Consider the following 14,578-nt stretch of genomic DNA (forward strand, 5'->3'; position numbering starts at 1 on the left):
CTTATAGTCCCAGTATGTACGGGGTCTGTCCCTGGCTCAGGTGAACCGGTTATATTTGGGAGTCTGACGTGAGGACGGAGCTCAGGATTTTGGCCAAACATGATCCCATTCCTGTAACGTCTCCATAGAGACCCATTGTGGGGCCCTGCGCTGACGCACCTCGCCATCTCCATGGTTGACCGGTTACTTGCTGCATTCGCTGGCAGGACTGTGGGAGCGGGTGTGAGCGCCTCTTATTCCGGATTATATTTTGGCGGCGCGCCTGACCTCATCTGAACTGGTTTTTCACTAAAGCTTCATAATGTACAAAGAGCCGGTGATGTCAGCCTCATAGATCAAACGGCTACTTGGCAGCGGCACTGAGATTCTAGAGCATGTGTTATTAATCCCGTATAACAGGGTTTCCCAACCAGGGTGCCTCCAACTGTTGCAAAACTACAACTCCCAGCATGCTGGGAGTTGTAGTTTTGCAACAGCTGGAGGCACAATGGTTGGGAAACACTGCAGTAGAGCTCACTTAATATCTGTATATACAGTGTATATGACCCGTCACCAGCCACAGTTACGTCAATACATTTGCCTTTAATAGATCGATTAAGCCAAAACTAGTAATTATGGATCCTGACTGGTTATTGAAACATTGGGGTATCCTACAGCAATGTATGAAGGATTGAACATGCTCGCGCACAGAAAAAAATTCCCATTCCAACATGTTTCCCACCTCCTAAAGATGGCTGGTTCATCAGGGGACAAAAGACAGGATAATGTGAAACTTAAACTACATAAAAACAGATGGTATAACAGTGATATAAACAATAACCGTGCGCAGAGAGTCAACACCTAGGCCCAAGATAACTCCCTCCATCTCCTCTGATACCCCCAGATGAAAGCTTAGGCACAAGACAGAGGGGCCACTTGTTGTTGACACTCTGTGCATGGTTATTGTCTTTATATCACTCTATTATACTATATCTGTTGTTTCTGTGTTGTATGGGCTTTACATTATCCTTCCCCCCCCCCCCCCCCCTCCCCCCGATGCACCCTGTATCTTAAGGAGGGGTGGTGGAAACATGTTGGGACAGGAATAGTGTTTTTTTTTTTTTTTGTGTTCCATGCAGCACTGCTGTGAGCCTGGTCCCGTTGTGTGCTGCCACTCATCGCAGTCTCCTCTCCTACTCTTTTTGTGTCCCCGCAGCGTGTTCCACCCTCGCCGTTGCACAGCTGGATTCTGTGATCATCGCTCCGCCTCCTCTGGGAGATGGCGTCACCCTCACCCTGGAGCACCTGCAGCCGTACTGGAGGGAGCTGGAGCGCCTTGTGCAGGAGGGAAAAGTCATTGCCATCGGGACGTCTGATCTGGATAAACCTCTTCTGGAGCAGCTTTACCTCTGGGCACAGGTGAGGCAGCCGCTGCCAGACACGGAGTGCATCAACCAGACCAGTGATTCCCAACCAGTGTGCTTCCAGCTGTTGCAAAACTACAACTCCCAGCATGCCCGGACAGCCAAGAGGGCCACAGTTTGGAGATCACTGTTGTAGTGCCATCCTCAGTCTAAGTGTTTCCCAATCTGGGTGCCTCCAGCTGTTGCAAAACTACAACTCCCAGCAGACCCAAACAGCCAATGGCTACTGCTGGAAGAACTCTGGTTGGGAAACGCTTGTATAAGGAAGCATAATGCAACGTCTCTATATTGTCTCAGCTTTACTTTGTTACTGTTTTCAACATCTCTGCTTGCAGGCAGTGAGTGAGAACATCTGAAAACCTTCACCCCGTCCCACTCACAAAGCTGCAGGCATCCCGATAAGGGAGAGACCACGTCACAGGTGGACATGGGCAGCTTTGTGCTCAACCACTGCTTGCTGTCAGTGAATGGAAATGTTAATTATGGCCAAAAAAAGTTGTGTAACTTCCTGTTACATTTTTACTGGATGTTACATGGTGATATTGTGTCCTAATTTATATTGGAGAAAAGTTTCAATTGGCTTAATCTGAACCGTGTCTGTGGTGAAATCTGCAGGTGAAGCCGAGCAGTAACCAGGTGAATCTGGCGTCGTGCTGCATCATGCCCCCGGACCTGACCGCCTTCGCCAAGGAATTCGATATTCAGTTATTGACGCACAGCGATTCCAAAGGTGAGCAAAATGGATAGTGCGTGTGTTACATTTATATTTTTATTTTACAACTTTTTCTGCATATTTATCTCTTATGAATATATGAAGAATTCTATACAAAAAAAATTAAATAAAAAATATATGCTTTTATACATTTTTGTATATAATTTTTCATATATTTATAGGAAATAAATACGCAGAAAAAGTTAATATAAAAAAATACATAATTTTTTTGTTGTTTACAGTGCAGTGTTTCAGTCTTGGCACACACCTTTGTCAGGCATTGCATAGGCAGAAACATGAATTTTATTGATTTTTCATTGGGATTTTTTTTTTTTTTTTTTTTTAACTTGTAAAAATATTATTTCTTTCCTTTAAAGTGCCAGTGCCCATTTAAATTCCTTGACCTCACATAGTGCTTTGTTACCTCTGTCCTCTTTGCGAAAGTAAAAAACAGGAAACCAGAAAATACTCGCTGTCGACTTGTAATGACCAAATCGGATACTGAGAATCTCATGTTAAGGGGAAGTAAGATGCAGAAACTCAGGGAGCACACAGTGGGGAGGGGGGGGGGGGGAGGGCAGGGGGCGAGGCAGGGAGCGCACAGTGGGGAGGGGGGGGGGGGGAGGGCAGGGGGCGAGGCAGGGAGCGCACAGTGGGGAGGGGGGGGGGAGGGCAGGGGGCGAGGCAGGGAGCGCACAGTGGGGAGGGGGGGGGAGGGCAGGGGGCGAGGCAGGGAGCGCACAGTGGGGAGGGGGGGGGAGGGCAGGGGGCGAGGCAGGGAGCGCACAGTGGGGAGGGGGGGGAGGGCAGGGGGCGAGGCAGGGAGCGCACAGTGGGGAGGGGGGGGAGGGCAGGGGGCGAGGCAGGGAGCGCACAGTGGGGAGGGGGGGAGGGCAGGGGGCGAGGCAGGGAGCGCACAGTGGGGAGGGCAGGGGGCGAGGCAGGGAGCGCACAGTGGGGAGGGGGGGGGAGGGCAGGGGGCGAGGCAGGAGGCGCACAGTGGGGAGGGGGGGGAGGGCAGGGGGCGAGGCAGGAGGCGCACAGTGGGGAGGGGGGGGGGCGGGCAGGGGGCGAGGCAGGAGGCGCACAGTGGGGAGGGGGGGGGAGGGCAGGGGGCGAGGCAGGGAGCGCACAGTGGGGGGGGGGAGGGCAGGGGGCGAGGCAGGGAGCGCACAGTGAGTAGGGGCGCCATCCTCATGACGGGCAGATGTTGCAGGGACATGTATCGAATGTTCTCCGTTTCTTTCCTCTATGGAAATTATCTTATTGCTTCTTTTGTTTTTATCTTTTGCGCAGAAATCTTATCTGAAGAAAAGTTCCAAGAATTTCTCGGTGAAGGGATCCAAGGCGCCCGGGTGGATGGATGGAGCCCGCAATGGATCCTACGATATTCTGTCATCGTGAAAACGCGCGGAATTATAAAATCAAAAGGCTACATCGTAGAAGCCAAGAGGAAAGCTCCGCACTAACCCCCCGGGGCCCCAACCGCTGACCACCACCCCCACCGGGGCCCGAACCGCTGACCCTTACCAGACACACAGATGGTGCAAAAAAATATATGACCAAAATGACCCTGGCGATTCCTGCAGCCGCCATCTTGTTTACAGACTGGAAACTGTGGCTCAGGGAGAGAAGCCGAGGAGCCAAACCCTGTAAATCTGCCCCCGAAACGTCGCTCTACTTGGCTCCGCGGAAACGGCACAAACAGGCGGCGCATTGTTCTGTGGTTATGGAATCTCCGCTATCGGGTGACGGTTCTGTCATTTATGGATCTTAGGGCCTTGAATTACAATGTTACTGCAGTAATAGTCACTGTTCTTTATTTTGCACTACTACTCCCAGCATGCCCACACAGCCAACAGCTGTCCAGGCATACTGGGAGTTGTAGTTTTGCAATCGCTGGAGGTCCACAATTTGGAGACCACTGTTGCAAGACCATCGCCTCCGCTCAGTCTAATGCAGTGTTTCCCAACCAGGGCGCCTCCAGCTATTTCAAACTACAACTCCCAGCATGCCTGAACGGTTGTTGGCTGTGTGGGCATGCTGGGTCTTGTAGTTTTACAATCGCTGAAGGTCCAACAGTTTGGAGACCACTGTTGTAGGAACATCCGCACCCCTCAGTCTAATACAGTGTTTGCTAACCAGCGTGCCTCCAACCGTTGCAAAACTACAACTCCCAGCATGTCCAGACAGCCTTTGACAGTCGAATGCAGTTTTTCCACAACCCAGGTGCCTCCAGCTGTTGCAAAACTATAACTTCCAACTTTTGCCCGTAATTAACGTTTCCATTCACTGATGGCAAGCGGTGATTGAACAGAATGCTGCCCATTATGTTTCCTTATAAAGTGTTTCCCAACCAGGGTTCCTCCAGTAGTAGCTGTTGGCTGTTCGGGCAGGCTGGGGGTTGTGGTGTTGCAACAGCTGGAGGCACCCTGAGTGGGGAAACACTGCCTCGGACTGAGGGGTGGGGATGGCCCTACAACAGTGACCTTCAAACTGTGGCCCTCTGGCGATTGCAAAACTACAACTCCCAGCATGCCCGGACAGCCGAAGGCTGTCCGGGCATGCTGGGTGTTGTAGTTTTGCAACAGCTGGAGACACTCTGAGAAACACTGTTAGTTCAGTTTTTTTCCGTTCATAAATGTGACCCGGCTCCAGGTAGACCGTGCCGGCGCCGTATACTGATTACGGATTATATGGTTCTTATCTTGGCGCTAAGGTCATCATAGTAACGTTATAAACCCCAGATACTTCCCGCTGCTGACAAATTTTTTTTTTTTTTTACGTTTTTGTTCTTTGATATCTCAAGAACGAGTTTGTTTTATTTCACACGTGATGGAAATTTTCTGGAGCAAAACCCACTTTTGCGTTGCGCAATAATTTTTTTTCTTACATATTTCACCCCTTTGCCGCATAAAAAAAAAAAATTTAAAAAAAATTTGGAAAATTTTGCTACAGAATCGAACCACCGCAGCGTGCACATATTTCCAGACTGTGGATTCTGCCTGCGCAAATCTGCAAGTTAAAAAAAAAGTGACAATTTGTCCTGTGAGAATTAAGTCTTAAAGGGGTACTACACTGGAAAATATTATTATTTATTATTATAAATTATAATTTTTTTAATCAACTGGTGCCAGAAAGTTAAACAGATTTGTAAATTACTTCTATATAAAAAAAAAAAAAAAAAATCTTAATCCTTCCAGTACTTATCAGCTGCTGTATGCTCCACAGGAAGTTATTTTCTTTTCAAATTTATTTTCTGTCTGAGCACAGTGCTCTCTGCTGCCACCTCTGTCCATGTCAGGAACTGTCCACAGCAGGAGAGGTTTTCTATGGGCATTTGATCCTTCTCTGGACAGAGGTGGCAGCAGAGAGCACTGTGGTCAGACTGGAAATAACTACACAACTTCCTGTGGAGCATACAGCAGCTAATAAGTACTAGAAGGGTAAAGATTTTTTTTAATAGAAGTGATTTACAAATCTGTTTTAACTTTCTGGCACCAGTTGATAAAAAAAAAAATATATAAATTCCCACCGGAGTACCCCTTTAAAGCGTACCTGTCACTTAAAAAAAAAAAAAAAAAGTGTCCTAGCAACATGTCAAAAGTTTAGATCATTGGGGGGCGGGCCTGAATGTTCAGACCTCCATCGATCAGAACGAGTCGGGGGAAGACGTCGCGGCCGCGCGTTCTGTCACGTGATCAAGCCGCGCTCCATAGACTTGTATTGAGGGTGCGTGATCATGTGACACTGACCTGGGAGAGAACGTGGACTTCTCCCGGCTGGTTCTCCTGATCGGTGAAGGTCGGATCGTCGTCTTTGTAAATTACGTTTTTTTTGGGCGGGTTTTTTCCGCCGTTTGTACGAAATATGGACCCCCCCCCCCAAAAAAAATTTGGTGTTGACTACAATATACATCAGGGTATGTGCGACCGTACTGTGATGTCATCAGACCTTTTGCGGTGCACTGTAGGATGATGTAATTTACCGAAGTGGCTTTCTACCCGCTCTTCCCGTACACGTGCATGCTCATGTTGGCTGAGCGTGCACGTGTTCTTTATAGCTGTTTACTCAGCTTTACGCAGAAGAGCGGTCCCAGGTTAACCCTTGTCCGTACCGTTTGCAATAAGTGACTTTAGTGTCGCTCTCCGATGTTCAATATGTAACTCGATAACCCGCGGGATTTTTTTGGCGGCAGACGTGGACCTTGGCACCGCGCTCCGTATTATTGCACAAGGGACCAGTTATGTTTATCTAACGCAACTTTACTTTTATTTCTCCTATTTCAACATCCACTTTCTATAGCTATTGCAAAACTACAACTCCCAACATGCCCTGACAGCCGAAGTGGTGGGAGTTGTAGTTTTGCAACAGCTGGAGCGCCACAAGGTTGGGGACCACTGAAATTATTCTATTGCAGTGCCCCCCAATCTGTGGTTCGCCGGCTGTTGCAAAACTACAACTCCCAGCATGCAAGTAGTTTTGCAGCGTTTTTTAGTTTTTTTTTTTTTTTTTTTTTTTTTTCATGGCTGCGGCAACTCTCAGCAGGACCAGACAGTTTTTGGCTTGCTGGGAGTTGTAGTTTTTGCAGCAGCTGGAGGGCCACAATAATAGTTGCAGTATTCAGTTGCTAAACTACAACTCCCAGCATGCCCAGACAGTTGGGAGTTGTAGATTTGCAACAACGGGAGAGGCACAGGATTCTGAAGCTGTTGTAAAACGACAACTCCCAACTCTCTGGGCATGCTGGGAGTTGTAGTGTTGCAACCGAATACTGCAACTATTATTGTGGCCCTCCAGCGGTTGTAAAAACTACAACTCCCAGCATGCCCTGACAGTCTGTCTAAAAAGTTATTCAACAGTTTTCTGTCATGGCTGCTGCAACTCTTGGCGAGACCGGACAGACAGCCCTGGGCTTGCTGGGAGTTGTAGTTTTGCAACAGCTGGAGGGCCACAATAATAGTTGCAGTATTCAGTTGCAAAACTACAACTCCCAGCATGCCCAGACAGTTGGGAGTTGTAGGTTGCAATAAGTGGAGAAACAAAGGTTCTGGAAGACCGTACGGGATAGTATAAAGCACAGCGGGGGAGGGGTGGAGTAGCTGCGGAAAGTATCTGGGCCCCCGGATTTTCTCCTCTGGACTCTTTAAACCTCCTTTTATTAAATTCGGTTTTTGGCAGAAGGTGAAGGGGGGGGGGGGGAAATAATCTTCTGTAATCTCCCAGACACGGTGGGGGGCGAAACGTGTGCGGCTGCAGGGATCAGATACGGGATTTTTGGAAATAGTTTCCCAAGCAAAACTACAACTCCCAGCATGCCCGGACAGCCAAAGGCTACAATTGGAGGCACCCAGGTTGGGAAACGCTGCTTTAGACTGTCAAATGCTGTCGGGCATGCTGGGAGTTGTAGTTTTGCAACTTCAGTTGAGCCAACAGTTGGGTGTTATGCCATTAGAGCAGCGTTTCCCAACCAGGGCGCCTCCAGCTGTTGCAAAAGTATAACTCTGAAGGCTGTCAGGGCATGCTGGGAGTTGAAGCTTTGCAACAGCTGGAGGTACCTTGGTTGGGAAACACTGTTCTAATGAAATATCACCCAACAATACAACTCCCAGCATGCTCGGACAGCCTTTCATATTTTCTTAAGTAGTGTTTCCCAATCGGGGTGCCTCCAGCTGTTGCAAAACTACGACTCCCAGCATGCCCAGACAGCCAAAGGCTACAACTGGAGGCACCCCAGTCGGGAAACACTGCCTTAGACCATGTCAAAGGCTGTCTAGCCATGCTGGGAGTTGTAGTTTTGCAACAGCTGGAGGCACCCTGCTTGGGGAAAGCATTGCAGTAGAGGCCGGAGCATTCTGTATATAGGGCTGTGCAAGGGTTTTAGATGTATAGACTTTCTTATTTCTGTATCTTAAGGGTTAATGATCTTGGCAATAATGTTACACAGTGGAGAATGTGGAAATAAGTGTTTCCCAATCAGGGTGACTCCAGCTGTTGCAAAACTACAACACCCAGCATGCCCGGACAGCCAACGGCTGTCCGGGCATGCTGGGAGTTGTAGTTTTGCAACAGCTGGAGTCACCCTGATTGGGAAATACTACATAAGACAATTTGAAAGGCTGTCTGGGCATGCTGGGAGTTGTAGTTTTGCAACACATTACTTTAGAGCAGTGTTTTCCCAACTAGGGTGCCTCCAGCTGTTGCAAATCTACAACTCCCAGTATCTTCTATTCCGGATTTATGACCACTGCGATGCTTTTCCACCATGTTGGTTGATGTGATGCGTAGATTCTAGATCAGGGTTTTGGCTTTTTACGTGTTTTTTTGAATTTTGCTAATACGTAAAGTCTATGAATATATTGTTTATTTGTATATACGTTTTTTGCAGATCTTATGTAATAAGGGTTTGTATAGCGAAGCTTTATACGTAGTATCTGGCGCAGCCTCCAGGTGGTTTCTGTAGATCGGAGGCGTCTGGTTTGTTGATCACGCTGCTCGTCCTGCTGTTTTTAGATGAATCTATAGTGGATGATCCCCTCTGGTGATCGTGCACGGTGTAAATCCTATGTGCTTTGTCATGAGATTCATATCCTAAAGGGGTATTCTGTCTGATGGTATCACATGATTGTCAGGGTACTACCTACAGTGGTCCAAAGAAAGGTGTTGCTGCGGAGCTGAATGGGTGCTGCGGAGCTGAATGGGTGCTGCGTAGCTGAATGGGTGCTGCGGCGCTATACAGTTTTTTTTTGTTTTTTTTTTTTCCTCCAGAGCTGCGCTCCCTGGAAAATACCAAGGAACTACAGCACGGCCATTCACTATATTTGATCCGTGGTTCCCAGGACTGTGCAGGGGCTGCAGCACTGAGTCAGCTCTGGGACCCCCAGTGATCGGACCACCACCTATCATAGTGATGACGTAATATGTAATGTGCTTTATAAGAGGGGAGGATGACTTCTATACAGGGCCCCATCACCGCACATATAACCAGAGATTTATGGGTCTGTACAGTGTGTAGCATCCGGCTGGAAAGGACAGTGGTGAGGGCTGCGCTGCCATCTGCTGGCGATCCTGATTGGATGACATCATGTGACTGACAGGTGTCCCTGACTCTCCCCCGGTGTCCTCTCCAGCTGGTTTTGTCTCTGTAAACTGTTGTATGTGACTCGTTACGTTTCATTCCTGTCCACGTGGTGATCATGTGATGTAACCAAAAGACCGCAGTGCACGTGTCTGTATGGGGTTTGGACCTTTCTTTTCATATACATTAGGTATAAGCCCCTGTATACTCTGCTGGTACCTGTGTCTGTACCTCTGGTGATATATAATGGGCGAGATTTATCAAAACCCGTGTAGAGGAAGAGCGGTGCAGTTGCCCATAGCAACCAATCAGTAATTCCCGCTCTATAGGATTATACACTAACCTGGATCTCGTGCCGTCACACAAGCTCAGTGGCCTGTGGTTCTAAAAGTGTTTGTAACACTACAACTCCCAGCATGCCTGGAGAGCCTCAGGCTGGAGATGATGCGGTAGCTGCTTATTTTATGTCTCTGATTTTGTTGGATTTGCTACAATGTTTAATTTTCCTGTTACTTGAAATAAACTGATGCTGGAGAATTCTTCTGTGTATTGTCTTCTGTATATGTCACCCGACATCTGTATATACGGTACACGTCAACCGACATCTGTATATACGGTACACGTCGCCCGACATCTGTATATACGGTACACGTCGCCCGACATTTGTATATACGGTACACGTCGCCCGACATCTGTATATACGGTACACGTCACCCGACATCTGTATATACGGTACACGTCACCCGACATCTGTATATACGGTACACGTCACCCGACATCTGTATATACGGTACACGTCGCCCGACATCTGTATATACGGTACACGTCGCCCGACATCTGTATATACGGTACACGTCGCCCGACATCTGTATATACGGTACACGTCGCCCGACATCTGTATATACGGTACACGTCGCCCGACATCTGTATATACGGTACACGTCGCCCGACATCTGTGTATACGGTACACGTCACCCGACATCTGTGTATACGGTACACGTCACCCGACATCTGTGTATACGGTACACGTCACCCGACATCTGTGTATACGGTACACGTCACCCGACATCTGTGTATACGGTACACGTCACCCGACATCTGTGTATACGGTACACGTCACCCGACATCTGTGTATACGGTACACGTCGCCCGACATCTGTGTATACGGTACACGTCGCCCGACATCTGTGTATACGGTACACGTCGCCCGACATCTGTGTATACGGTACACGTCGCCCGACATCTGTGTATACGGTACACGTCGCCCGACATCTGTGTATACGGTACACGTCGCCCGACATCTGTGTATACGGTACACGTCGCCCGACATCTGTGTATACGGTACACGTCGCCCGACATCTGTGTATACGGTACACGTCGCCCGACATCTGTGTATACGGTACACGTCGCCCGACATCTGTGTATACGGTACACGTCGCCCGACATCTGTGTATACGGTACACGTCGCCCGACATCTGTGTATACGGTACACGTCACCCGACATCTGTGTATACGGTACACGTCACCCGACATCTGTGTATACGGTACACGTCGCCCGACAGCTGTGTATACGGTACACGTCGCCCGACAGCTGTGTGTATACGGTACACGTCGCCCCACAGCTGTGTGTATACGGTACACGTCGCCCCACAACTGTGTGTATACGGTACACGTCGCCCCACAACTGTGTGTATACGGTACACGTCGCCCCACAACTGTGTGTATATACACGGTACACGTCGCCCCACAACTGTGTGTATATACACGGTACACGTCGCCCCACAGCTGTGTGTATATACACGGTACACGTCGCCCCACAGCTGTGTGTATATACACGGTACACGTCGCCCCACAGCTGTGTGTATATACACGGTACACGTCGCCCCACAGCTGTGTATATATATATACACGGTACACGTCGCCCCACAGCTGTGTATATATATATATACACGGTACACGTCGCCCCACAGCTGTGTATATATATACACGGTACACGTCGCCCCACAGCTGTGTATATATATATATATACACGGTACACGTCGCCCCACAGCTGTGTATATATATATATATACACGGTACACGTCGCCCCACAGCTGTGTATATATACACGGTACACGTCGCCCCACAGCTGTGTATATATACACGGTACACGTCGCCCCACAGCTGTGTATATATACACGGTACACGTCGCCCCACAGCTGTGTATATATACACGGTACACGTCGCCCCACAGCTGTGTATATATACACGGTACACGTCGCCCCACAGCTGTGTATATATACACGGTACACGTCGCCCCACAGCTGTGTATATATACACGGTACACGTCGCCCCACAGCTGTGTATATATACACGGTATATATGATCTGTCGTCATCCACTATACTTGTAGGTTTTAGCTTTTGCTAAACTGAAAAAAATACAGTTATAGAATTGTTGATTTTTTTTTTTCTTTCATCGCCGAAACATAAGTGATTGTAAAGTCTCATCTGCGCCGAACAAAAAACAGTGGAGAAAAGAACAGGTGAGTGCAGCTCACGATGAATTGGCCGAGGTAGATTATGGTTCGGCACCAAAGAAAAACCATAAATCTCCGGCAAATATCAAATAAACCGATACATGATGGAGGAGATTTACCAAAACCCGTCCAGAGGGAAAGATGCTGAGTTGCCCATAGCAACCAATCAGATCGCTTCTTTCATTATTCAGAGGCCTTTTCAAAAGTGAAAGAAGCGATCTGATTGGTTGCTATGGGCAACTCGGCAACTTTTCCTCTGCACAGGTTTTGATAAATCTTCCCCAAAGGGGGAGATTTATCAAAATGTGTGCGGAGGAAAAGTTGCCCATAGCAACCAATCAGATCGCTGCTTTCACTTTTGAAAAGGCCTCTGAATAATGAAAGAAGCGATCTGATTGGTTGCTATGGGCGACTCAGCAGCTTTCACCCTGGACGGGTTTTGATAAATCTCCCCCAATGTGTATTAATAAACCGCGCTTCAAATATATGATGAATAATTGTAATTTATTAAAACGATATTATGTATTACAAATGCTTATAAAATGATACAATAATGTCACACCACTGCAGAGATTGGCCCTCATTTACTATTCTAACCCGACTTCTTTTGTCGTTTTTTTTGGCGCATCTTTGTCTGCGACATGTAGCAGACATCGTGCGACACGATGCGACATTTTTTCCCAACGGACCCGATGTGGATTCTCCCAAACCCGAAAAAGGGGCGTAACCCGACATTTCTGAGCTTTCCCACGTATTTATAAAGGTTTCCAACCCGAATTTGTTGAATTGTTGTGGATTTTTTCCCGACAACTCAGAGGAGCTGGAAACCAAAACCAACAAAACCCAGTGCGACAAACAGGACGCGACATAATAATAAATACCGGGGAAAAAAGCAGTCGGGTAAGAAAGCAACATAGACTTACAACCCGATTATCTAAGTAAATGAAGTAAATGAGGGCCATTTTGTTTCATTAATCCGCCATTCGTTAATTTAGAATGTCAAAAATCTCAGTCCGCAAAAATGCAGCCTGGGCGTCAGAAGCCGAGTCCATGTAATACCCACCTAATAAATGATTGAATATTTACAGCCAACATGGTGATTGTGAAAGTCACTTCCTCCGAAGGAACACGGGTGGTGGCAAGTGGAGGTCTGTTAGCGCTGTAGGTGAGCGCGGGCGTGTGCTACTGTAGGTGAGCGCTGTAGGTGAGCGCGGGCGTGCGCTGCTGGTCTGTCTGCCGCGTGATGATGTAGGAGACAGATCCCCCTATGTCCGGATTTCGTGGAGTTCCCTGACATCAGAGGCCGTGGGCTGGAGAGGTGGAGGCTGCTGATGTTGTAGACCAGGGGTACTCAACTACTCTTAGTAGGGGTCCGCTTTTCCAGGTCTGCCATCCGGTGAACGTCCGAGCTAAACGCTATGACCTGGTTCACACCTAGCGGCCGCAGTGCCATGCCAGAAATAGGTGCTGCTTGTTGTAGAACATAATTAGAACTTACTGTGCCCCTGAATATATAACTGCCACACACTGTGCCCCTGAATATATAACTGCCACACACTGTGCCCCTGGATATATAACTGTCACACACTGTGCCCCTGAATATATAACTGCCACACACTGTGCCCCTGAATATATAACTGCCACACACTGTGCCCCTGAATATATAACTGCCACATACTGTGCCCCTGAATATATAACTGTCACACACTGTGCCCCTGAATATATAACTACCACATACTGTGCCCCTGAATATATAACTGTCACACACTGTGCCCCTGAATATATAACTGTCACACACTGTGCCCCTGAATATATAACTGCCACACACTGTGCCCCTGAATATATAACTGCCACACACTGTGCCCCTGAATATATAACTGCCACACACTGTGCCCCTGAATATATAACTGCCACACACTGTGCCCCTGAATATATAACTGCCACACACTGTGCCCCTGAATATATAACTACCACACACTGTGCCCCTGAATATATAACTGTCGCACTGTGCCCCTGAATATATAACTGCCACACTGTGCCCCTGAATATATAACTGCCACACACTGTGCCCCTGAATATATAACTGCCACACACTGTGCCCCTGAATATATAACTACCACACACTGTGCCCCTGGTATAATACTGTCACACACTGTGCCCCTGAATATATAACTGCCACACACTGTGCCCCTGGATTTAACTGCCACACACTGTGCCCCTGAATATATAACTGCCACACACTGTGCCCCCTGAAAATATAACTGCCACACACTGTGCCCCCTGAATATATAACTGCCACACACTGTGCCCCCTGAATATATAACTGCCACACACTGTGCCCCCTGAATATATAACTGCCACACACTGTGCCCCCTGAATATATAACTGCCACACACTGTGCCCGTGGATCTATAACTGCCACACACTGTGCCCCTGGATCTATAACTGCCACACACTGTGCCCCTGGATCTATAACTGCCACACACTGTGCCCCCGGATCTATAACTGCCACACACTGTGCCCCTGGATCTATAACTGCCACACACTGTGCCCCTGGATCTATAACTGCCACATACTGTGCCCCTGGATCTATAACTGCCACACACTGCCCTTGAACACAATACTGCCACACGCTGTGCCCCTGGAATAATACTGCCACACGCTGTGCCCCTGAATATATAACTGCCAACACTGAGCCCCTGAGTATATAACTGCCACACACTGCCCCTGAATATATAACTGTCACACACTGTGCCCCTGGTATGATTACTGTCACACACTGTGCCCCTGAATATATAACTGTCACACACTGTGCCCCTGAGTATAATACTGCCACACACTGTGCCCCTGAGTATAATGTGGCCTCAC

At 48.1% G+C, this 14,578-nt stretch overlaps 1 protein-coding gene across 1 annotated transcript in view; it reads left to right on the forward strand.

Annotated features, from left to right (window-relative positions):
• The window catches only part of GCLM (glutamate-cysteine ligase modifier subunit), a 20,448-nt gene extending 13,137 nt beyond the window's left edge, over positions 1 to 7,311 (forward strand). The window contains exons 5-7 of the mRNA XM_056523132.1: positions 1,196 to 1,398; positions 2,019 to 2,133; positions 3,412 to 7,311. Coding sequence (XP_056379107.1) covers positions 1,196 to 1,398; positions 2,019 to 2,133; positions 3,412 to 3,584 — 491 coding nt within the window. The 3' untranslated portion in view covers positions 3,585 to 7,311. The remainder of the gene's footprint in view (positions 1 to 1,195; positions 1,399 to 2,018; positions 2,134 to 3,411) is intronic.
• Positions 7,312 to 14,578: the final 7,267 nt, after the last annotated feature.

Source organism: Hyla sarda, chromosome 6, assembly GCF_029499605.1.
Source record: "Hyla sarda isolate aHylSar1 chromosome 6, aHylSar1.hap1, whole genome shotgun sequence".
NCBI lineage: Eukaryota > Metazoa > Chordata > Amphibia > Anura > Hylidae > Hyla > Hyla sarda.